This window comes from Cheilinus undulatus, linkage group 6 (assembly GCF_018320785.1).
Source record: "Cheilinus undulatus linkage group 6, ASM1832078v1, whole genome shotgun sequence".
Lineage (NCBI taxonomy): Eukaryota > Metazoa > Chordata > Actinopteri > Labriformes > Labridae > Cheilinus > Cheilinus undulatus.
In genome coordinates, this window is record NC_054870.1 from 19,419,890 (window position 1) to 19,444,579 (window position 24,690).

Here is a 24,690-nt window from a genome sequence, read left to right on the forward strand (position 1 = left end):
GGGCTGTCACAACCAATGGCAGGCTGTTCCATTATCACGTCATGTCATGCACGTGTGTACAATTAGAAACTGGAGAAGAGAGACTGAGTGGCTCACAATGAAGAGAAGAGAGACATAGAGCCTTGATGTGGCCCTCTGTGTCACTGCAGGTAGAAATTGCTTTGAATAATGGCTCATAATCAGCCAATACAAAAAAGCAAAAGGACCTTTTCCGTAAATATGTGAATATTTTAGACATTTTGTCACTGATTGAATCATTTTCAATCCAAGTCGAATATTTTTATAAAAATTTAAATAACATTACTCCAGCACACATATTCTTAAAGCCCAGATTGTCCCTAATAAAAAGGATGTTTAGAGCTTAGCTGTGCACCACAGGGTCGATCTTTTACAAGCTTTTAAAGGACAAAATGTCCAAGCAAGAAAAAAATGGTAAAAAAAAAAAAAAACACTCAGGGCTTAGCAGGTTAAGGAAAAAGAAACATCTAAGAATTGAAATGCCCTCTAAGCTCTAAGACCTGCTTTTGTTGTTGCTATATAGGAATACAAAGCCAAAACCAGGGACAAAAGAAGACTGAATGAAAATGATCCTATATTCCCTATTACTGAGTTTAACCAAATGATCCAGATCTCTCAAAAGAGTTTCAACTTCAATCAGTACAAGCAAGACTGGACTAGATGCTTGCTTCCTGGCAGACATCCTCAGATCACACCAGCTGACAAGGGTGGCCTTTTAATGCATGTTGGATCCACACTACCAAACCAATCTGGATGAAGTCATTCTAGACCACCTCTGTTTACAGTCTTAGCTAGGGTGTATCCAGTTGTCTTCAGTATGCATTGAGGTGCATCCACGCTAAGCATTAAGGATTACAACTTGGTATGAGAATGGCCAAAACAGATGGTAATCTGTGTTAATTCAAACTTTAAACTGTTTTATGCCATCATTCTGTTGACACAAAGCTGTTTATACTGTCTCTTTTTGCATCATGAAAACAATTTTATTTTTCATCTATGATTTTTGAAATTTTTAGCCCTCATTTTTTCTAACGTGTTTTCAATGTGTTTGTTTCTCTACCCATTGTGTGTGCAGACAGTGCCCAAGCCCATAGCCATGGAGCCGTGCTGGGGGAGCAGAGCAGGTGTTCTGACGGTGCTGCTGTATCTGCCAAGACTCCCGTCTGGAGTACCTCCACCAGGACAGTCTGGTAGGAATGATGCAAATATAGACATAGTCAAGTGAACAGAATACAAAAACATGCTGAATTACCTTCACAGAGTTTTACCGTTTATTAGCTTAACTTCTTATAGGGAACTCTTCGAAATACTTGGAAATTAAAAATCAAGCCCTAGAATATCATTGATGGTCATCCTAATACTCATTTACTTTTGTCACCTAAATATTTATTTTTTCAATTATGGTTCCTTGCTAACCTTGCAAAGCAGATGGATTCACCAGTTTCTCTGTTTCTTACTGGCAAATCAATCTTGCAAAGCTCCCGTCTGATCCGTTTGGGCCCGGTTAGAAAGTGACAGGACCAATCAGCATTGAGGGGCAGTAGCCTACTTTTGGGCGCGGCAGAGTCATGACGTAAGCAAGCACCAACAAGAAGAGGCTGGTGCAATTATGGTAGAAGAGATTGGCGTGGATGCTGCTAAAGTGCCAGTTTTATCAGAAGCTGATGACATTTCTTCGTTACAAAAAGAATAAAGAACAGCAGTGAGATGTTTTCTTTTCAAAAATGACAAAAGTCCTGTACTGACATGTCTACAGTCACTATGATTCATGTTATGCAGTTCTCAACAGAGTTTACTCCTTGGTAGCGCAGTGACGTCACATATTTTTTGCTGAAACTGGGCGTTACTATTGGAGTTACAGTGTTTAGTGACAGTGTCATCAGCCAATCCAATTTTGATGTGTTATGTGTTGGTGTTGCCATTCAAATGAGCAGAGCTGTTTGGCCCGTGGCCAGGTGAAATGTGATGAGGCATTGTTTGCCAAATATAATGGGAATGGCGCTGGATTTGACAGCAAGTTTTGATACAGTTACAGACCTCCTTCAGGTGCCTTTTTTCAAGGCGAAATTAAAATTTAAATTTAAAATTTGATATTAGCTTAGCTTAGCTAGAGGAAAACCAAAGCCAACAAATGCTTTGTTCGCCATTTAACAACGGCAAATTATGACTATTAGCGGTTGACAGCAAGCCTGGAGCAGAACAAGCTGTTAAGCTGGCCCTGTCTACCCTTCTGTACAAGCCTGGGCACAGAGATTTGCAGTGGATAGCTATAGTCTCAGCAGCTTCACTAGGGAAGCTATCAAACATCAGGGATCGGACTGATAAATTATGAATGTTGTTCATAGGGCATGAATATTCCCATTTAAACTGCCACTCTTCTGAACACATAAATAACTGAACAAATTCCTCTGCTCTTAATCATGTAGCTCAAAGTAGCATTAAAAGCTAATCTGCCCATTTATACTAAACATCACCCCAAAAAATCAAGCTAAAACTGAGTGAGCAGGGTGTCCTAGTGCTTGAGTTGTGTGTATTATGTGCAGAAATGTAGCCAAAGTGATGCATTTTAAATCTTAAATCCATTGGTGTGGCCTAAGTCTAAATCATAGTGGAGTATATCTTGGAGACTGCATTGTCTCATTGGCTTGAATACCCAAAGCTTCTTTCCACCTCCTGATGCAAAAACAGCACAATGTTCTGTTCAGTTCAAAATATGCTTTAATGGCATGAATGGTTAAAATCTTTGTTGCCAAAGCAGAGTACATAAACAAAACAAAACAAATTTTAATAATGACAATCACAATGTTGATCTTATTTTTGACATATTTTTATGAAACCCTCATGTGTTGTATACAGTTATAAGGTGTTTCTGCTAATGTGACTTTGGCTTGTAGATAGTTTCTTACTTGACATTTGTTGTGTTCTGCTATGCAATATTGTGCAGTTTTATGCGAAAAATGGGCTACCTCAATAACATTTTGTGCTAAAACGTAAAATGTCAGGTTGTGCATAATGGCCAGCTGTGGTTGCTACAGACAGTAAATACCTCCAACTGCTAGACGCTTCTCTGGCACAGTTAATGTCACTTTTTATGATAAAGTTTAACAAATATCAGCTCTCACTGGTGATTCCTCTTTTTATTCTGACTGTTGCTTTTGTAGTAAACTGTCATCTGTCTCTGATCCATGAAATCACACATGTTCCTCTTTGTGGGCTCACAAAACCACCAGTCCACGCCATTTGTGATCCTTTTTACAAGCTGGAACCATACTTGGCAGCTCAGCGATGTCTCCAGATGAAGCGAGAGGTGCTTCTCGTGTGCCCGGAGGCAGCTTCCCTTCACCTCTCATGTGAAACATGGCTCTGGCAGTTTAAACAAAAGTAGAGTAAACACACTAAAACATGATGGTGTCTGAGGCATCATCAAGTGGGTTAATGTTTCTGGGTGGAGTCATCATTAAAACAGAGTGCAGGCACATAGAGTGATGGAATGACTGAAAGTGTAGAGGGCTGTTTTATAGCCTAAAGACACTGCTCTTTGAATATTTGAGTCATCACTTTAAAATCTATGTGGACTAAGGTGTGAGCCCAGTAGCCTATATGTGAGATATCCCTTCACTTCCTGCAGGTATATTCCTGTAGACAACCCTAAAACCAACAAATGAGGAAAATCAGAAAGAATAATGTTCTTCTCTACAATCACACAATGTTCAGTCTAAAACTCCTGAACAAGAGACCACAATGTTCCCTGACTCATACAGTTACTTATGCTTGATTTGTTGATGTATTTTTTTTGTTTAGTCTTTTGTGGAACTGTGGGTGAGTTTTGAAGATCATTTTTGCTAGGGTTATTGTTAATTCAACTTCTTTATTCTATTGAGGGTGAGTTTCAAATGCCAAGGACTCTCAATAAATAAAATCAAATTAAGCCAAAACATGGCAAACTTAAGCAGGTAAGCCACTGTATTATCGGTTATAGACCTTTGATTTATCTTTAGATTATCAATTTTACTCTCCCCATTTTGTTAGTGTCTTCATAGCATAGAACTGGTAACTATATTATGCTATCTGTAAAATTTTATAAGTACATGTTCATATGTTTATATTTTAATGTGTACAATTTTAGAAAAGGCTTGTTTTTAACCAGTTAAATTATCTTATTAATGCCAGCAATATCTATAAAATGTATCAGTTTGGTTTTAGGAAAAATCAAAGTACAGAGACAGCACTATGTTGGAAAGTGGTGTTCCCCAAGGTTCAATTTTAGGCCCCACACTTTTTAATCTCTACATGGGGTTCTCAAATTTTTCGAGGTTAGGGACCCCTTACAGGGCAGAAAATTATCCAAGGACCTCCACATAACCCTCACACTGATTAAACATGTGTTAACTGCCATTTGTACTCTTGGAAGCTGTGTTTGAAACTCTAACCTAAATACAAGCTCTTGTTCAGTTGAGTGTGGCTTCTTACATTTTGCGATCTTTTGAGCAGCCGGATAAGAAGCTCTCTGTGCTTTTTATGAGGTCAGGTTTTCTTGCGGATGTATTCCTCACCCTTTTGTCTGAAAAAAATATTTTGTTTTGTCCTTAAACTCTGCATGCTTTTTTTTTTTTTATCAGAGGACGCTTTTGCTTGGCAGGTTTCATGGCTTCACATGAAGACACACAACACATTTTGGCCCTCTGTCATTGTGCTCAATAAAAACCAAATTAGAGATAGCTTTCATCATATTCTCTCAGTTTTGCTGGTTTGGGCTTAACATCACTTGATAAAGTGGACGTCTGTAAATAAAGAATTTATCCACTGTTGGTAGCTGGACCTGCACTGAGCAAAGTGACTGATGCATGACAAGGGACATAAGACATTATACAGCTCAACCAGAACAGATCTCAGTTTTAGAACTATATAAATAGCTTGACTAATGGATTGGTTGATGCTATGGAGACTTGTTACTAGCCCTTGCTTTCTACAAGTTTAATAAAGTAAATCTGAACTGAAAAACTTTCAGGCAAAAGAAAGCCACATACTTTATGTTAAGTAACTTAAAAGTAAGTAATTAAAAGTCTTAAGGGTAAGTGTCATCCAACTTCTTACCCTACGGCACCCAGGAAGCAAAATCAACGTGTTTTTATTTCTTAAAAGTCTTTCACACTTTCTATTTAGCACATCTATTTTATAAACACACAAACGTAATAGTTTGCATACACTTTTGGAATTGGGTGCTGCGTTCCAAATATTTGTTCAAAGAATATTTTTCTCTGATTTTCCTAAGTAGTTAATGCAAATGACTGGTGATAAGTGTTATTTTCATGTCATCGAGCTGTTAGAGCATAATTCAAATTTTATTAAACAAACCTCCCAATGATAATTTTTTTTTTCCAAAAATCAAAATACTCAAAATGCATATTTCTAAATTATTATGCACAACAGAGTTTCAAAACATGTATAGGTTGTAAAGAACTTAAAATGGCCATTTGTTGAATTTGCAGCATTAGGAGGTCATATTTACTGAAATCAAAAGCTATTTCAAAAACATCTTAACAGGCTAAGTTACGTGTTAACATAGAAGCCCTTCTTTGATATCATCTTCACTATTCTTGCATCCATTGAATTTGTTAGTTTTTGGAGGGTTTCTGCTTGAATTTCTTAGCAAGATGTCAGAAAAGCCTTCCAGAGCTGCTGTTTTGATGTGAACTGCCTCCCACCCTCATAGATCTTTAGCTTGCGCCTTGTTGGGACATGGTGGCCTTCCACCAACCATCCACTACTCCTCCATCTGGACCATCCAGGGTTGCACGGTACCCATCAGTAAACAAGACTGTTTGAAAATGAGTCTTCATGTTTCATGTTTCTGGATCCACTGCAACCGTTTCTGGTTTATGCTGGCCTTGGTTTATGCACGATTGCAAGCCTCTGGAGGATCCTACACGTTGAGGTTCGTGGGACTCCAGAGGCACCAGCAGCTTCAAATACCTGTTTGCTGCTTTGTCATGGTATTTTAGCAGCTGCTCTCTTAATCTGGTGAATTTGTCTGTCAGAAACCTTCCTCATTATGTCTTAATCTGCATGAACCCGTCTGTGCTCTGAATCAGCCATAAATTTCTTCAAAGTACGATGATCACACTTAAGTTTTCATGAAATATCTAATGTTTTCACACCTTATCCAAAGCATTACACTGAGGCTTTTCAGCAGCAGAGAGATCCTTTTTCTTTCCTATATTGCTGAAACCTGTGGCCTGCCTAATAATGTGGAATGTCCTTCTTAAGTCGTTTTCCTTTAATTGGGTTCACCTGGCAAAATAATTACCACAGGTGTCTGAGATTGATTTTAGTGATACAGAGAGTCCTGAGACACAATACCATCCATGAGTTAAATTAATAACACAAAATTGAATGTTTATGACACTAAAATCCAATTTGCATAATTATTTTGAATGCGGTGTATATATATTGCACATTTGCGAGCAAATTGCACAAAACACATACAAATGACTAAATTAAACACAAGTTCCTAAAACTGTAAAGTTAAGGAAGAAACAGGGACCCCACTTTACAGTAACTACACATATTTAGCTTTAATACAGCAGTAGTAATGCATTGTTATAAGAATTAATATGAAATACTTGATAAATACTTAACTCATCATCTATAAAGCATTACTGATGAATTCATGTCATTTTAAACCAAACTATTAATGCTTAATGCTGCATTAGTAAAGGATTTTTAACCCTTGCCTGAACCTTTTACTTAAAATTTACTGATCCTTCTATAATGCATTCAAAGCTCTGTTTATAAATGACATATAAGTAAGAAAATAATGCTTTACAAATGACGTTACACATTTACTAATGGTTTACTGATAATAATAATAATTTACTGATAATAATTTTACAGCTATGTTCATAAATGACATATAAATTGGTTACTTATGCTTTACAAATGATACATCATGAATTCACTATGTTCACTCTGTTGAACAGCTTGTGGGGTGTTTGGGGATTCTGCAGAAGTCTCTGAAAATACAAAAAGTAAATCAAGATTAGATCCAAGAAAAGCAGAATTAAATTGTATTATATTATGATACTAATATGATTAAACTTTGAAGTGGGGGTATTTTGCCTTTTTTCAAGGCTTTACACCATCTCTCTGATACCCACGTAGTAGCTTTACATGGTTTACAACTCAAAAAACTCGTCATGTTTCTCACACTGGCATCCTGAAAAACCTTTATTTTAACCTCTGTCTGAAACGCTTCGTTTTCGCTGCTGCCTCTTTAACTCCCCCTGCTCCACGGACTTGCTTTCCTCCGATTGGCCGATTATTCGGAGGCTGGCCGGCGACAGGACTCAATGTTTTGTGTCTGCCCCCTCCGATGTGGCTATATTGCTAGGCTAGTACTTGTAAACTTTGAATGAACCAGTCCGACTGAGTAAATTATGGTGAATTTTGATGTGTTAGACCCAGAGTCTGACCCTGATAGTTTGGAGAGAGAGGGGGAATAAAACCAGCAGCAGCGCAGGACGTATCTGTTTGGTAAGTGTTTAACTACTGCGTTGCTAAATGCTAAATGCTAAAAGGCCTTGTGGAGGCGGTCTGCTCTGCTTTGCCAGCAGCACGGGCGGACCACGAACCATTCAGGAGATCCTATTGAGATGACCTCATCAGTTTGCTCCATCGAAATCTCATCTCAGGAGAACACAGGGAGAATCTCAGAGAGATTTTCAATGAACTGTTTTCATCAGTTTACACGCTAATTCCAAGATTACTGCCGCATACGTTTATCTTGCGGTTTGAAAATTTGCATATGTGAAGTATGGACATCCAATATTTTGACTTTATATTTATGTTTTAAAAACCGGAAAAGTATAATACCCCCTCTTTAAGCATGAGCACATTTTTTCATAATGATAAAATTAAAAACTCAAAAAAACATCCTGACATATGGCACCTTTTACAGAAGGCCTGATGTGGTCAGACCAACCTGGTTTCCCTTCAGCACTGACTGTTGGATCAATTGTTCTCCTAAATGAGACATCCTGACTTTACACAGTCTGAGCTCATATTGCCCCTATGGATGGACGACATGTGATATCCCCCACCTGCCTGAGCCAACAACCACACGGCTGTAGAAATCACTGAAAAGACAGCAGCACTTCCTCACAGACCAGATCAAGGTCTGTAGCTTTATGCACCGTCAGCATGAAGCCAATCGTCTCTCTCTCTCCAGCCCACCATCCACCTCGGTCGACCTCTCACACTCCCCCTTTACTCACATGCATACATTTAGTCCCCCAGATATTAATCTTGTTATATTTTCCGTCTCTCTTGCAGCTTTTTGAGAGGGTGCTGTTGTTTTGGCTGTTGGTAGTTTTGGCTTTTATAGCACGGACTGTATGTAACTGGATAAGGTGTGAGGAGCTTCTGTTTCTCCAGGCAGGAAGCAAAGCCTTCAATAAGACGAGAACCTGACAGGAAATGAGCAGAGCAGGCAGAAAATGAAGAAAGAAAGCATTTTTCTCAGAAGAGTAAGAGGATGGGCCTGACTAAATCTGCCAGGACTCTGAAATTCAGGGGGAAAATGCTTGCTTCATTTCATATATAACTGACCTTTAATCCCTTGGGCCGTGCAACCTATTGAGGACATTTCAGTGTCCACTGGGAAGTATTTAACCATGACCAGCACTAATGCTGGTGACTGGGACAGTCAGAAAAGTAAAGGACAATTTTTCCTTTAAGGAAAAGCAGAAACCTCATGCAAGGGATTGAAATGTCCGTCTTACACTGACAGAAGAGAGACATCAAAAAATTAAAACATAAGTATCACCTAGTCAGTTGAAATTGCTCTTGAATTGAAGCTATTTGTTGTATTAGCAACGGCTTATCCTCATTATCACATCAGTGGTTGTCTTGACTGATCTTGATGGAAAATCCAGAGTTCGGCAAGTCTGGGACAAGGCTAAGTGAAAATGCTCACGATTCCAAGACATTCAAAACATGATCACAAGACCGGTCTTGTGCACTATCCATCAATCCTTAGGGTTAGGGTTAGGGTCTATACTGCTTATCCAATTTGGGGTTGCAGGGTGAGGTACACCCTGGACTGGTCACCAGTCAATCACAGGGCTGACATATAGAGACAAACAACCCGGTACTCTCACATCTACAGTCCCCAACGACCATGTCTGGTGGTGGAAGTGAGGCCGAGGTATCCCAGGAGAACCCATGCATGCACAGGGAGAACATGCAAATGCCTCAAAGAAAGGCCCTGACTGGCCTTACCTGTGTATATGCAAACCCTAAATGAATATCCAAATCAGTAAGAAAGAACTGTTAACTGCTGGTTTATATTCAGTATCTTACAGTTGGTACATGTCAGTCTTATCTCCAGGAAATTAGGCTGATAAGAGGCTCCTCACTCTAGTCAGGCTGCTCTCGGGGGGGATGTCCAGGCACTTATGTTGTTTTTCTTGTGAAATCAATGAATAGTTTTTGTGGTTATCAGTGTTTGTAGCCGTCTACAACGATCAGAGTTAGGAATGATCACAGCAATTGTACATACATACACATAAACACAGATTGAGCATCTTTAAAAACACCAAGGAGCAGATAAAAGTCATATTAAAAAAAGAAATCGCCCACCCATCATCCATCCCCAGTCTCCCCTCTCTTCTCCCTCCATCCTCCTACCCCTCGCTCCCCAGAGAGGCTCTCAGCAGAGGGTCAGACAGCAGTCCTCCATTGATGTTGGCATGTATGAACATGAAGTCACTGCAGGCTAGCTCCGCCCACCCTCGATGGGAGACACTTCAAGAGGAATCCTCGATGAGCAGGCCCATTTTAGCTCGCCTTCCCTCGCACTATTTTCTCTTTGTTTTTGTCTCGTCCTCCTTTGCTCTGCTCCCCTGAGGTGTTACCATTAACTGACCCTTCATGTTTAAGAGGGAGAAAACACCAATGTTGGTTTCAAAAGAGGAGAGACTGTGGCTTCAGCTTTGCAATTTATACCCTCTTAACAGCCAATTTCTTCACACATATACTCGCTTTGTAGTTTTTTGGTTGTTACCTCTGTGTAGCATTTTGTGGGTTTTGGCCTCAGACCAAGAAAGTGACATCATGAGATGAACAGGCATACTTGGATCTTAGTTTTTGCTTTTTCTAAACCAATGGGATATCCTTTAAAGCATCTTAAAGCCCTCTTTCTCCCTACGATGATTTCCATAGGTTCTAAAAATTCAACCTTGGCTACCATAAATCCTCACGGCCTTATTTTTTCTGTCAAAGCTCATAGACACAAGGCATTGGTAAGATATGGCTTCCCTGTTTCTCTGCTTCCATGTTTCTCTGAAGAAGGGAAACCAAAACTGCTATTAAATTCACCCCGTGAGAGCATAATTCTAGACAAGGCTGCCTTTAAGGGGGGATGAAGAGGAGAGCTTTCTGTGGCCCAGCCAAATGAGGGGCCCATGGAGGTCAGCAAAATCATGGTCCTGTGAGAAGTTAAGCTGTGATAAAAAAATGGTTGAAAGTGGCAAACATGGGTTAACAGAGGAAAAAAATAGGCATAAAAGGGGCAAAAATTGGTAAAAAAGTGGCAATAACAGGCAGAAAACTTGGTAAAAAAAAAAAAAAAGAGGTTACAAATGGAAAAAAAAAAATAGGTTTACTGTGGCAAAATGGGTAAACCAAAAAGTGAAATGTAGTTAAAATTGACAAAAACAAGCATAAGAAGTGGTGTAGAAGGGTTTTATTGCAGCATAAATGGGTTGACAGAGGCAACAATAGGTGGCAGAATGGGATACAAAAGTGGACAAAAAGGGCAGAGAAGGAGGTGCTATAGGAGTAAAAAGAAGCAAAAATTGGTTAAAAGCGTAAAAAAATTGGCGGTGGTGAAAATGGGTTCAATAGTAGCAAAAGTGGGTTAACAGGCAGAAAATAGGGAGTAAGGGGCATAAATTGGTCAGAAGTGACAATAACAGGCAGAAAACATGTTGATAAAGGGGTTGCAATTTGCCAAAAATGGTTACAGAGTGCAAAAAAAAAGAATAAAATGGCAAATTCAAGTGCCAAAATTGGTTACTAGAGGCAAAGAGACATGCAGAACGTGGCACATACTCGCTAAAAGTAGCAGAAATTGGCAGAAAAGGTATTGAAATGTCAAATTAAGTGGCAAAAATGGGTCAAAGTGGCAATAGTAGAAAAGAGGCAAAAATGGTTAAGAGTGGCACAAATGGGCAGATAAGGTAGTGAAAGGGCCTTTAAAGTAGCAAAAATGTTTTTTAAAGAGACAAAAATGTAGAAGGGCAGTACTTCTGGATGCGTCGAAGTCGTGATGTCCGCAAGCAACAACAAGAGACAGGTGCAATTATGGCGGAAGGAATCAGCGTGGATGCTGCCAAAGCGCCAGTTTAATCAGAACTTGACGAAATTTCTTCGTTTAAAGAAGAACAAAGAACAGCAGTGAGTTTTTTTCTTTAAAAAACGACAAAAGTCGTGTACTAACATGTCGACAGTCGCCATCGTTCGCATTATGCAGTTTTAATGGAGTTCAACCCCTCCACCCCTAGGGGCGGAGCTTGCTAGTGGCTACGTCACGTGTTTTGTTGTTCTGATTGGTGTGTAAAGATGTGACAGAACTTTCATCCAATCACCCTTTTTTTCAAAGGCTTTTCCCTTTCCCGGACACTGTGTATGAGTAGTTTTCCATACAGATGTGTGAAACACATCCATCTGGCGTGCCAGGTTAAATAAAAACGGCATTAATGGGCCTAAAAATTACAAGAGCCCCATAATAGCTCCGAAGTACAGTAATTGTTAGCCAGGATTCATACTTGCAACAACGCTACAGATTCAAGACACATACATTGATACTATCAATAAGTCACAGCTGGAGAGGGCCCATTCTCTGAGTTTGTCAGGGGCCCAGCCAACTTTGTGGGCAGGCCTGATTCTGGATGCCATTCCCATGCAGTGCATATTCTCATTTGGTATTAAAGTCCTTATGTCTTTGTAAGCCTTTAAAAATAAAAAAGTAAAGGGCCAAGGTGAGATGGAGTGTAAGAATTATCGTTTGTAGTTGAACCATTGAAGTTGTTGACCCTTATTATGTGGTGACATTGAACCAACACTTTACCAGGTAATGTTTTTTGTCACTGTGACCCAGAGATTGATACTGCAAATACCAAACAGAGATACATAGAGAGGAATGGAGGAAGTAGAGCTACAACAGAGTGGCTTGACTGAAGAAAAGAAAGAGCAGTGAAGTGTTTCAGCATACCCCAAATTTGTTTATGAACTTCCTTACAGTTAGCTTAATTATGATAAACAGGTGACCCCCTTCCTCATAGCTGTATTGCCTAGCTTTGCAGTGTACATTCCTGACATTCTCTCACTGAAGAGGAAAGCTTCTCATATGGCTATTATACTACCGTTAATGCACAACCTCACTTTAAAAATTCACTATTGCAGCAGTCATGTACCTCCAGAGGCATAAAATCACCAGGGGTAGCTCTAGAAGCTGTAAATTAAAATATTTAACATGAAAGTCCAGTGATCCTTAAAATATAGAGCTGTTTTGCCTGGCTTTGTCTGTCACTGTCTCTATCTATTACATCCTGATGTAAAATTAAATCTTTGTCTGTAAATTTGCACTTATGCATAAACACTGTTATTAAGTTACGCTTAATAATATGTCAAAGACAGTGAGAACTGCCTTTTAGCCATTTTCCTAGCTCCTATCTAAGAATTGGACTTCCCTCTCTCTCTCTGATCACAGTCTGTGTGTGTGATGAGATTACAGGCTGCAGAAGTAAAAGAGGTCTCTAAGCTCTTGTACTGTTTTCTTTCTGTCTCTGATCTAGCTAGAAAGCGACACACTTACATAAAAAATATTCACACAAGGAAATGCCAGATCCCTCAGTTTAAAGCCAAACAAATACTGTGATAACATATTTTTCATGTTTTTTTTCCCTGCTGCATGATCTAATCTGAAAAATCCTGAAAATTAAAGTGAACATAGAGGGCCCGCTGCTGTTAGAGTGTCTGACAGCTGTCGCCTGCCAAATCACAGAGGACGACTCCCACATGGTGCCTGCCTGAGAGAGCCACTCTCACAGGAGAGGAACAGCTTGACCACAGAGCGACTGTTTGACTGATTCAAAGTCACAGTGGCTTGACATGATGGACAAAGCAGGAGAGAACGAGTGACAGCCAGGCATGCTGAAAAAGAGGAAGGGGCAGAAAAGGAAAAAAAAGAGATCTTATTTCTGGCTCAGGTCCCCATTTTTTCCATCTTCACAGAGGCTTCATCTTTCTCCCGTCAGTTTAACATCTTTATGCCGTGCCTCTTGCTGCTGCAGTTGTTTCCTTTTGTTTATTGTTTTATATAAAATGGAACTCAATCAGTTGTTAATGGATTTACCAGGCTGTGCATATTCTGCACATAAAGATGGGGGCTGTTTCCTTCTCAGCTTCCTTTTCCCAAGCTGAGATAGTGGGTCAATAGAGACAGAGGAACAGCAGTATTCACAGACCCTTTTTTTCTCTGCTAATCTGCCTATTCAGCACCAGAGATGGAGCATGGAATATCTCAGAGCAAAGGAGGAAGAAAGAGAGGGTAAAAGTGGAAAAACACAGGTACTGTAAGATGTTGAAAGTCTTTGTGAGTAAAAATAGAAAGAGCAGTGAAAGAGAAAAAGGAGGAATTAAAAGGCTCAAAGGTTCGATAACAGACTCCAAGCAATTTCCTAAAAATACTTGGAGTGGAAACAGGTAGAAAATGAAGGAGGGAAACAAGAGGAGAAAGAAGGAGTTTGTGGTAAGACTCCATGGCAATGTCCTCAACCACAGAACCAGATTTGCATATTGCTGCAGCAACTCTGAGACTGTAAGTCCTTGTAGTTATGCTTTGATTAATCCGCCCCTGGTTGCCTCAAAACCAACCAAGGAGACAGAAATGAAAATTCTCTCCCTATTCCTTGCTTCTTCATTGCTCTCTATTGAGCCATTTTCATCTTTTCTCAAGTCTTTTTTCTTAATTTAAAGAGACAATCCAAATAATTTTGTTAGAACAAAGAGTTTGGCTGATTATTAGAGCCTGAGCACCTACCTCGGAGTGAGGACCCTATCGAAACTTAAAGAATTACTAGTATTTTTCTATTTCTGTTAAAAGATGCTAATTCAGGGGCTTTAACATACCCCAAAACTCACCAAACCTTCCCCAAAATCCAGCCCCAAATTTATATATTCTGGGGGAATTGTGCAACTCCATCGCACAGGGGCCCCAAGGTGGCCCCAAACGTGAGATAGGGGACTGGGTGCCACCTTCAATCCATCCACTTTCTTCCACTTATCTGGGGCCGGGTTGTAGTGGTAGCTGGCTAAGCGAGTCCACCCAGACATCCCTCTCTCCAGAAACATTTTCTAGCTCTTCCTGGGGGATTCTGAGGCATTCCCAGGCCAAAGGGGGATATAGTATATCCCTCCAGCAAGTCCTGGGTCTGCCCTGGGGTCTCCTTCCAGTTGGGCACACCTGGAAGACCTCCAGAACCAACCGAACTGGCGATCTTATTTTCACGGTCATTACCCAGATTTCATGACCATAGGTAAGGGGTGGAACGAATCGACCGGTAAATTGAGAATTTTGCCTTCAGACTCAGCTTCCTCTTCACTACAACAGTACGGCACAATGTCTGCAATACTGCTGATGCTGCACCAATCCATCTGTCATCTTGCACACTATTCTACCCTCAGTCTTGAATAAGACCCTAAGATACTTGATAATCCACCCCTGGTTGACTCAAAACCAATCAAAACTAACACCCACACTGTAAAACAAAATTCGTTGAGCCTACTTAAAAAAAATATGGAAACTCATAGCCTCAAAAATAACAAGTAAACTACACTTGACTTCTGGGAGTTAAAAAAAGGTGTTTATTTTTAGTGTGCACAACTTGTTCTAAATGAACCAATTTAGTATTCACTACTAGTTTAAAATCAATTATTCTAAGTGTTCAAAACCGAGATTCAAATGTTAATTTAAGTTTGCAGGACTTAGGCTAAAGCATCTACTTTGAGTGTGCAATACTTAATATTTTTGCCCTGTCCACATGAAACCAAGCCAGGAAAGAGGTGCAAAACTTTCTATCAGTCCAAATCTAGAATTTAGTCACATGTAAAGCTCAGTTTTTTCACATTTTTACAGCAACCATATTCCAACATATCTAGTGAGTAAAGACAAAAACTTCAGATTTTACTTGACAGGGTCTTTAATAGAACTCAAGATATTATAGGTAACTGATTGCCTTATCATTTCACCTAAGGTGGACTAACTTGTGCAACCATTTGCATCAATGGCTGTTTGTGACCCGCTGAACCAGTACTTGATAATTCATTAAAACTATGGGGCAATTTCAAAATTGAAATTTAATTACAACCACCTTTTACTTAATTGTTTAAACCAAGTAAACTAAAGTAAATTGAGCCCTTTAGCTGTTGGCCAAAAAGTAAGTAACTTGTTTATAATAAGTATTTAGAACATGTTATAAAAAACTGAGTTAATCAGCTCAGTTTTTCTGAGTAAAATTGATGTTGCTGTTTACAGTGTACTTCCATGAAAATTGGTACACATCTGTATCATGACTACATGAAAAAGGTCAAAAAGGACTATACTCTAAAATGTACAGGAGGTGCACCACAAACAGCTAAAGTTCAAATTTTGGAGTTTCTGCTGATGGGCAGGTTGACATTTAAATAAACTTGTCAGAGGGATTACATCTGATTTACTCCAGACTTTTGTTTCTAAAACTAGCCAATCAAAAACTTAAGCTTTCACCATGGAGCAGGGCCATAATAGGGACCCGACTTATACTACTTTTGTATGTTTTTGGCGGTGAAAATTCACCCACTATAATTTCATGTCACTTTTTAGTGCTGATGTCAGTTATCACCAACTTCACTTCACAGGCATGATCACACATTGATCCCCAACTCATCCATGCATCAATATAATTGCTTCATCAAAGCCCCCCTTCTGCCAGTTGAACATTTCCTCCTCTGAATTTAGATTTTTCCTTTAAAAACATTCAGAACCTGCACACCATTCACCCTTAGGTTAAGGCAGGGCCATTCAATTACAAATTCAACTGGGCCAAATTTCAAAATCAAGAAATGTAGCCAGGCCAGACATGTTTGACGCCCAGTAAGCAGCTGGTAATGTCAAATTCAAATCTATACAGATCAATTTGATGAAAAATATGCACTTTTTATTCATAGTCTCCCTTTTCAATTTGGCAACATGACAAAAGCGCATCAAAAAGTGCATAAAAGCACAACAACAGAGCTGTATTTGAACATAACCTGAAGTGGTAGAAATTTTTTTTTCCACTTGAATAAAAATAAGATAAATAGAATGAAAAAATAAAATGAAATTCTGTAAATAATAATTTTGGTCACATCTTACCCAGGCATATCTTAAAGTGCATAAAAATTAAATTTGCACAGTTGTACAGCTGAAAAAGGACATGTTTTATTCCTGTCAGCATTGCCAGCCATGCTTCAAAACAACGCAGTGCATTGTAGGTTGACTGTTGCTAGGCTACATGGAGTGTTGCATTTATGGTCTGAAGTATTGTGGGAATTTATGAAAACTTGGGAAACAGGTTGCCCTCAGCATCTCTGGCATGACCACAGTCTGGGGGGTTGGTTCTGGGTTTCATGTGGCCCCCAGGCCACTAATTTGGGTGCAAGGGCCCTTCATTGCTTCTTGCACTTCCTGTATTTTTCATCTGCCTACTTCTCCATCTTTCCTCTCAACATGCCATTCACAGTAACAGCAATACAACATTGAAGCAACAGCATCCAAGTAACCTGTTTTCATCAATTAGTCCATAATTTCCAAAACTTAAGTTTTTCAACAGTTTTGACAAACATTTCACATTAGTTTATGAACATGTAGGTGATAATTCAATATGTGTCCCTTGATGAATCTATAGCGTCTGTGTTTATGTCTTTAGGTTACACTCTCTTTCCATCTTTCTTGCCTTACTCCCCCTCCCCTCCCTCTTCAAGTCCTGACAAAGCATCTTTAGAGTTTTGCTGCATCATTCTCACTTTGGCCCTCTTCCTAAAAAGGACCAAAATAGTAACATTTATTATCCTTCGACAGAAAAGTGATTTTGAACTTTTGTATTTAAAACATAAAAGATGCCACTAAGAGGAAAATTGGACAGCATTTTAATGTATCGATTTATTTGAGTTTCAAAGCTTTTTGTGCTTTTTTATCAGCCCTTTCTCAGTTAACAGGGAATCATTCCAATCTCCTGATGCTAACTGTAATAACTGGCTGAGTTAAAATCAATGAGAGAAGAGGAAAAAACAGGGAGACAAGTGGAGTGAAGGAACGAGGGTAAAAGAAGAAATAAGGAAAGGGAAGGAAAGAAAAGATATATCCCCAGCCTGTAATCACTGACCTGGTCATCTTTCATCATCTTACTAAGTCCCACTGGAAACTTGAGACAAGAACACATCTGGAATTTAAAAAAAAAGCATTATCTAGATTCTGATGGTCAGCTGCACTTAAATGGGGGTGTGTGGAATTGTTCTCACTGAGTATTGCTTTTGTAGGGTTGTTTTTTTGTGCATTTTCCTCTATCTCCATCTTATTAATGATTTGTGAGACTTGATAAATATTTGAATGAATGAATGCTGCCAGAATGAAATCAGAAACCCCTCCAACACCAACAGTCTTGTCCCTTGACAACAGATCTAGGTTAATACGCAATAACTGTTCATGAAAATTGGCACTGGTTTAGCATCTGTGCCCCTTTTCTTCCTCTTTTTGTGTCCCCCTCCTCACATGCTCCCCCCTGCCTCCCCACTGTCTCCTTCTGGGTGTCTGACTGGATAACAGCTGACAGGAATCGAAAATCAGGCACTCACAAACCCAGCTCCATTGACCCAGAGTAGATCCCCAATACTTTGATCCTCCACATCTCTGCAACCATCAACTCCACTGGGAGACGGTCTCCCGCCGCCATCACTCCCTCATTTATCAGCTTGTCGATTCTGGCCAAAATATATGATTCTGATTTTTAATGTCAGCCAAATCCTGATTTATTTTTGGTTTATAGACATTGAGGTTTTATCGGCTGAAGTTGCTGTTCATAGTATAATTGTTGATTAACTTTTTTTTAGGACAGTTTTAAGATACTTGCCATAAAAAGAGTACACGCTGCTGTTAAAATGATTGATGGAACAGTGATAAAAATGCATTAGGATCAAGTGGAACAAGTTAAGGTCTCACTGACAAATTGGATCAGATGTATTAAAAGAAAAGACAAGAAAAGTCAGAGCAAGGTCATGAAAAGTGTATCACTGATGTGCTGCTGCCTTGTTTATTTATGATGAAGCCACATAAATCACAACTCAGACTCTTGGAAACTTCAAAGCATCTGTCTCAACTTTTTTTTGGTACATCCTTTGACCTTTTGTTGTCCCATTCATTTAAATAATCTTTTTCAGGGATAGTTAGAGTAGGGACATGCTGCTTCTTTAAGGTAGAACTCCTTTACCAAACACAGACATGTAAGAGTTATGAAAGGTCTCCTATAGTTGGTCAGGATCATACCCAAGTCTTGCACACACCACAGCAGTCATAGTTTTTGTGTCTTGTTTGCTGGTCCTTAACAATCAGTGACTCACAAAGGTAGAAATATTTGAATGTCAATGTGAAACTTCACAGCACAGACAGTGGCTTGGGGCTTTCTGATTACTCCTACACTGGATCCCGTAAGAAGGCTACCGTCCATGTAGTGTGCCTTTTAGTGCCTCTTTATTTGAAACAGCAGTTTATATGAAATCTCTGGGGAAGACAGCTTAATTTCCTCTGCAGTCCTTGCATTTTTAGGATTTTAATAACAAAGACATCTTGGTGAAGGGAAAGTGTCTACACAAGAGTAATGACAGTCAGTTAGAGATAGACAAGAGGAGAAGATGTAACAAAAATGCAGGATGTTTATGGACAATGAGCTAGATGGGCATCTTAGTTATTCTGTCATCATGTCTCACCCTCTTGGCTTGCTTGGTTCTAGATTCCTTCCTCACATTCAAAAAACACATTAAAAAGAGCTCCAAAAGATTCAAACTATCAAACTTCACACAGGTCAGGTTCTTGCTGACAGTAAATTTGCCCAGAATGTTTTTTGCATGCTATAATTTTCCTGGTCCCTCACTGGTGTCAACACACTCAACCCGATCACTGTATAAAACACCTTAATAATCTGTGACCTTTCTCATATCATCATTTTTCCCTCTCTGAGAAACATAATCTTTTAAGTTTTGACAGTTTTAAAGATTGTAGATATGCCTGCTCTGTAAATAAGAAAATGCATGGCCTTGCCCCGCCCCCATTGCGTGAATACTCTAACCTGAAAGCTGACAGTGGCACAACCACCAGGACCACTACTAGTAGAGACTGTGGGGTGCTGCTGAGATCCACCACCACTGGACAGACTGTGCTGTCAGTTAGGGGCAGTAACATCTGGAACAATATACCACCTGCAATTCAGGAATGCCCCAACATACACCACCTTCAAAACCCATCCCAAAAACGGGCTCATATCAAATCAAACCTGCAGTCATTGGTGAATCTGGTGCAGGATGTGCACACATACATGTACGCATGCTCATGCATTTTACTTTGTATTTATCTTTCTGTCTTTGTGTATTACAGGTTTACATATAAATGCAGGCATTGCACCAACCTGCCCTGTGTACTAAAACTGCTCTGTGTATTTGTGACTATTAGTTTTGTTTGTATGCATAATTTTATTGTTGCATGCATGTGTGGGGGGTATACACATATCAGTGTGTCTTTTATAGCATTCCCTTGTTGTCTTGGTTTGCTCCAGGTGGCAGAAGTGGACAGAGTCAACTAGATGTTTTATCTGTGACTTTTTTTTTTTTTTTCATCTGCTATAACAACAAGAAGCTTCCTTTACTATAAATAAAGTGTTACTCAACCCTCTGGGCTCAAGGGTATAATTTTTGGACTACTTTTGATTTTACCTCTATATTTCAACTTTCAACTTAAAAACTGTTTACCTTGTCTTGTTTGGTATCTTTTTTCAGCACAATCTTGCATGTGTAATTTTAAAGTTTTGTTTGTTTGTTTTTTTTTTTCATTTTGACTTACTGTTTTAGCGCAATGGACCTAAAATCACACACACAAACAAAAAAAATCTGAGTCGGAAAAAGTTGTTTTTCTTTTAAAGTGAAAACTAAAAATATGTTTAATAAATCACTTTTACAACTTAGAATGTAAATATAAATCGTAAATTTCCAAAAGGTATGTACAGATAGTAAATAACAAAGTTATGTAAAACATTGCATGGTGTAGACCGTTATCATAAGTCTACTTTTACTCGGTCTATCATCACAGTTTAAAAACTGGTATAAAGTTTGAAATCTGGACTTTTGACACAAGTCTGCAAGTCTGTGCAAGGCTGCGTCTTTCTGCTTTGTCATCTTAAATTGGTTGCATGTTTTGGACACACCAGTGGGTCTGTAGACTCCAAAAGGTTAAACACACAACATACAACAACACACAGCTTGTAGAAAATGACTTTTTGCATTTAAAATACCACTTTTCAACATTATTGTGCACAGTTTACATTAATCTTGTAATTACATGTTTGCACACTTAAAGTATTGTTGTTCAGTCTGTTTCTACATTAACTGCCAAGGGACTATGCATGTAAACTGGCAGTTTGCTAACTCTGGCATGTTTGTCTTTTATGCTGTTCATTAATATGCTCTGTCCCTTTTAAATGGGTAAAATAAAATAAGTTAGAAGCTATTTGGAGTCTGCATTCTTAGTGGGGTAACCCCATTATACAGGCTTCATATTGCACATTGCATATTGCACATTGCAATGTTCATTTGTTATTCAATCAGTAGTTTCTACATGATTCTATTACAGTGTTGTCATGTCAAGTGCTTTTTTTTTTTAATAAGAAGGGGTAAAAATTACAGGAATGTATCATGATCTTATGGTTGGGTGCATGCTAAATATAGTGCAATGTTGGATAAAACTCTACCCATAAAGGTCTTATCCCTGAGTTGTCCTGGGAAATTCCCAGTGACTGGCAACTGATTTTACTCAATTTAGGAAGAAATTTTGAGACAAGACCAGGAATGGAGTTCCGGGTTTTAAGGTTGCTCTCTGAGTTGGTACCAGGACCCCTCCTGTCACAGATGTTCTCCAGCTGCAGTCTCTCCTTTTTACAACAGACTTGTATTGATTTGAGCTCCTGGGCAGAGCTAGGCACACACCCTTTTATCCATTATTGATTCATTATCAGCATTTTCTTTTATTGATTCTTTTGGATTGACATTCATATCAAAACCTTTAACTTTAATTTAATTAAGTTTCCTTTATTGTTAACCTGTTTATTGTTAATCAAAGCAGGAGTATAACCAGTAGAAAATGACTTGGGTGCTTTTATTGTGAAATGCTGCTAGACTTATATGAAGTATAACATTTCAAGGGTTACAGAAGAAGCAACTCTTAGATGTAAATGTTGGGTTTTGGTTTAAATCTTTGCTGGATATGGATTATGGGGACCTTTATCTGCTGTTGCAGGATCATCTTTGCTGGAATTTTAAGATCAGGAGAATTCAAATATTTAACTGAATGAGCCTTTGAGTCATTATGTTTTTTGTTGGTGGTCTGGTGGATTTGTAGATTGTGGCTGCTGTATAGCTTTGATCTTGTAATAGTCAGAATCACATGAAACGTAAATTTCTACACACTATATGTATGGTCAAATACTTCTCCACAGCAGTGGTTCAAATATTAGTGATCATGCTCAAAAGCAGACCATCAGACTTTCACGAAGTTTCAATCTGAACAAAAATGTTAATTTCTGTTACTTTTGAGCTGGTTTATCAAAGTTAGCACCAATGTTAACTGGTTAACAGTTACTAGATTTAAATTCTTGTTCAGCCATGCCCACCTCTGTACTTGGGGAATATTGCCTCCTGCTAATGACCCCATCAGTCCCTCAGAAGGGGGGTTAAGATTGCTCTGTAACGGGGAGCGGACGGGTTAATGAAGCTTCAACTCACCTGACAAAACAATCACATTAATGTGCCCCGTTGCCACGGCAGCAAATGAGCACTTGCGCTCACCTGCAGCATAATTTGATTACTTTTGACCAATTTAATTTTGCAAATGGAGATGTGTGTGCTCAGCCAGAAAAATCAACACAATTATCATGGTAATTTGTCAAAGGTGAGAGCTGTTTTGAAGGAAGAATATTCAGATGTCACATTAGAGAGGAATTTGTATCACTCTTTATTTTCCCCTGTATTTCTGTTCTCTTTTTTAATAGAGCTGGTTGTGGCAGGAGTGGTGGTGTTTCATGTCTCATTGACATCATTTAGACAGATGGAGTATTAGTTTGAATCCTTGGCGAGGTGATTTTAGTCATCAGATATCGTTTGCAGTCCTGTTGTATTTATTTTGGTCTAGAGTTCTTTCCATTTAAAGGATCCACATTAAAGACAACTGTCTGCCTGATCAGAGGAGATTAAGTGAGATAATGCCTGAAACATCATTTCTTTCTTTGATTTATACCTCATCTTTTTCCCTTTTCTTAGCTTATATATCAGTCATGTTTTAAACTTCTTTTATTTTTTTGGTATTGTGACTGCCAATGACTAAACTATGATACATCAATACTGGTGTTATTTCTGACATTTTCTTTTCTGAAAAGGTGTGGCTTATATGATGTAGAAACCCACAATCAGCGGGTTTCTACATCACAAACTTTATATAAAAGGTAGGACGTTACTGCCTCAAACCAACTTTACCATTCAGAGATCACTCCCGTCCTCTCCTGCACCTGCACTGCCACAGCTCTGACTTTAGTAACGCCGGTGCTGGAGCCCACGGTCCAAACAGGTAGTGCTCAAGACCACCACCCTCCACCACCACATAAAAGCCTGCTTTAGGGGACTGTGGAGGTGAAAAATCCCCCACCTCAAAAGATGGCTCTGAGGCAGCAGTGCTGCAGGACTCTGTCTGTGTCTATCTCTGACAAGGGGACGTCACTGTCACACCCGCCTCATCTGGAAAACCCCATCCCTTTCCCTTCCATCCTCTCAGTACCAAACTGCTCACTTTCTTTGCATTTTTGGGATTACTGAAGTGGGAAGAGTTAGCTTTGAGCTGGGGGTTCACTTACACTTTAATAAACATTTGTCACACGTGTCTATGCGTGTCCAGCTTGACCCCCCACATCACCACTCACCAGCTCTGGGTTGTGGCATATCAGGCCCTGTAATGAATCCTTAACCCCCTGCATGCCACTTGTGCACATTACTGTTAGGTTAAAGTAGCTTTATTTCACTTATTTCACTCAATAATGTTACTTTGTTTTGGCTTATTCTGCTTGACAGCCACACCATGGATGCAACATATTGGGAAAATACTCACATCAACAACAGAAATATGTAATATCATCTAAAAAAAAATGAAAGATTATAACATACAGAGCTGGCTGCCAAGAAGTATCCCCACCGCATGATGCTGCCGCCACCATGCTTCACAGTGGGGATGGTGTGTTTATGGTGATGTGCAGCGTTTGGTGTCCACCAAACACAGTGTCTTGTCTGATGGTCAGAAAGCATCATTTTGGTCTCCTCAGACCAAACATCTTTTCTCCACTTGACTATGGGGTCTCCCATTTGGTGAAGTCTAGTCCAGATTTAACATGATTTTTCTCCAACAGTGGTTTGTAACTCCTTCACAGTGGTCATAGGCATTTAGGTGGCCTCTCTCACTAGTCTCCTTTTATGCACGATCTCTCAGTTTATGAGGATGACCTGGTCTAGGTAGATTTACACATCTGCCATATTCCTTCCATTTCTTCACAAATTTAACTGAACTCTGGGGGATGTTCAGTGCCTTGGAAATATTTCTGTATTGATACTCTGACTTATACTTTTCAAATAACACTTTTTTCAAGTTGCTTGGAGTGTTCTTTTGTCTTCATGGTGTAATGGTAGCTACAAATACTGTTTAACCAATGACTGGACCTTCCAGACATGGAATACTTATTATACTACAATCACTTGAAACACATTCACTGCATTCAGGGAATCCCCATTCCTCTAACTGTGAGGCTACGTGAACCAGTTGGCTGGATCTCTGTTGAATTAAGTCATTCCCTTTAATGGGGGTGAATATCTATGCATTTTACAATACATATTTTTATTATTCAATTGAAATTACTTTGTAGAAAACTGTTTTCACTTTGACATTGTTTTTGTATCTTTTTTGTCAAAAAAGCCTTATTATGTTGACCACAAGGGATTCATAAAAATTAGGGGTGAATACTTTTTATAGAATCTATAGATCTATCAATTTTTAGTGATACTATGGTTACTGACGTTGTTGTCAGGATCTATTTGTTTTGTAATCATGGTATTAAAGCAATGTTTTTTCATGACGCGGAAAGTTAAGAAGCAAGATCTTGACAAGAACACAGCATAGTTGTCTTTAAATAACATAAAATAAGCCACTATTAGAAGAAAACAACAAAATGTGCTCATTATCACAAGATAAAATGTAAAGATACATGCCTTTTAAGGACTTCCTTGGAATAATGCAAA

The 24,690-nt window shown here is 39.0% G+C and overlaps 1 protein-coding gene across 5 annotated transcripts in view; it reads left to right on the forward strand.

The window, feature by feature from the left end:
* atrnl1a (attractin-like 1a) overlaps positions 1-24,690 on the forward strand; it is a 450,037-nt gene that overhangs the window by 420,599 nt on the left and 4,748 nt on the right. For all 5 annotated transcript variants that reach the window (XM_041790223.1, XM_041790225.1, XM_041790224.1 and 2 more), the window contains one exon: positions 1,094-1,208. In XM_041790223.1, the coding sequence (XP_041646157.1) occupies positions 1,094-1,208 (115 nt within the window). The remainder of the gene's footprint in view (positions 1-1,093; positions 1,209-24,690) is intronic.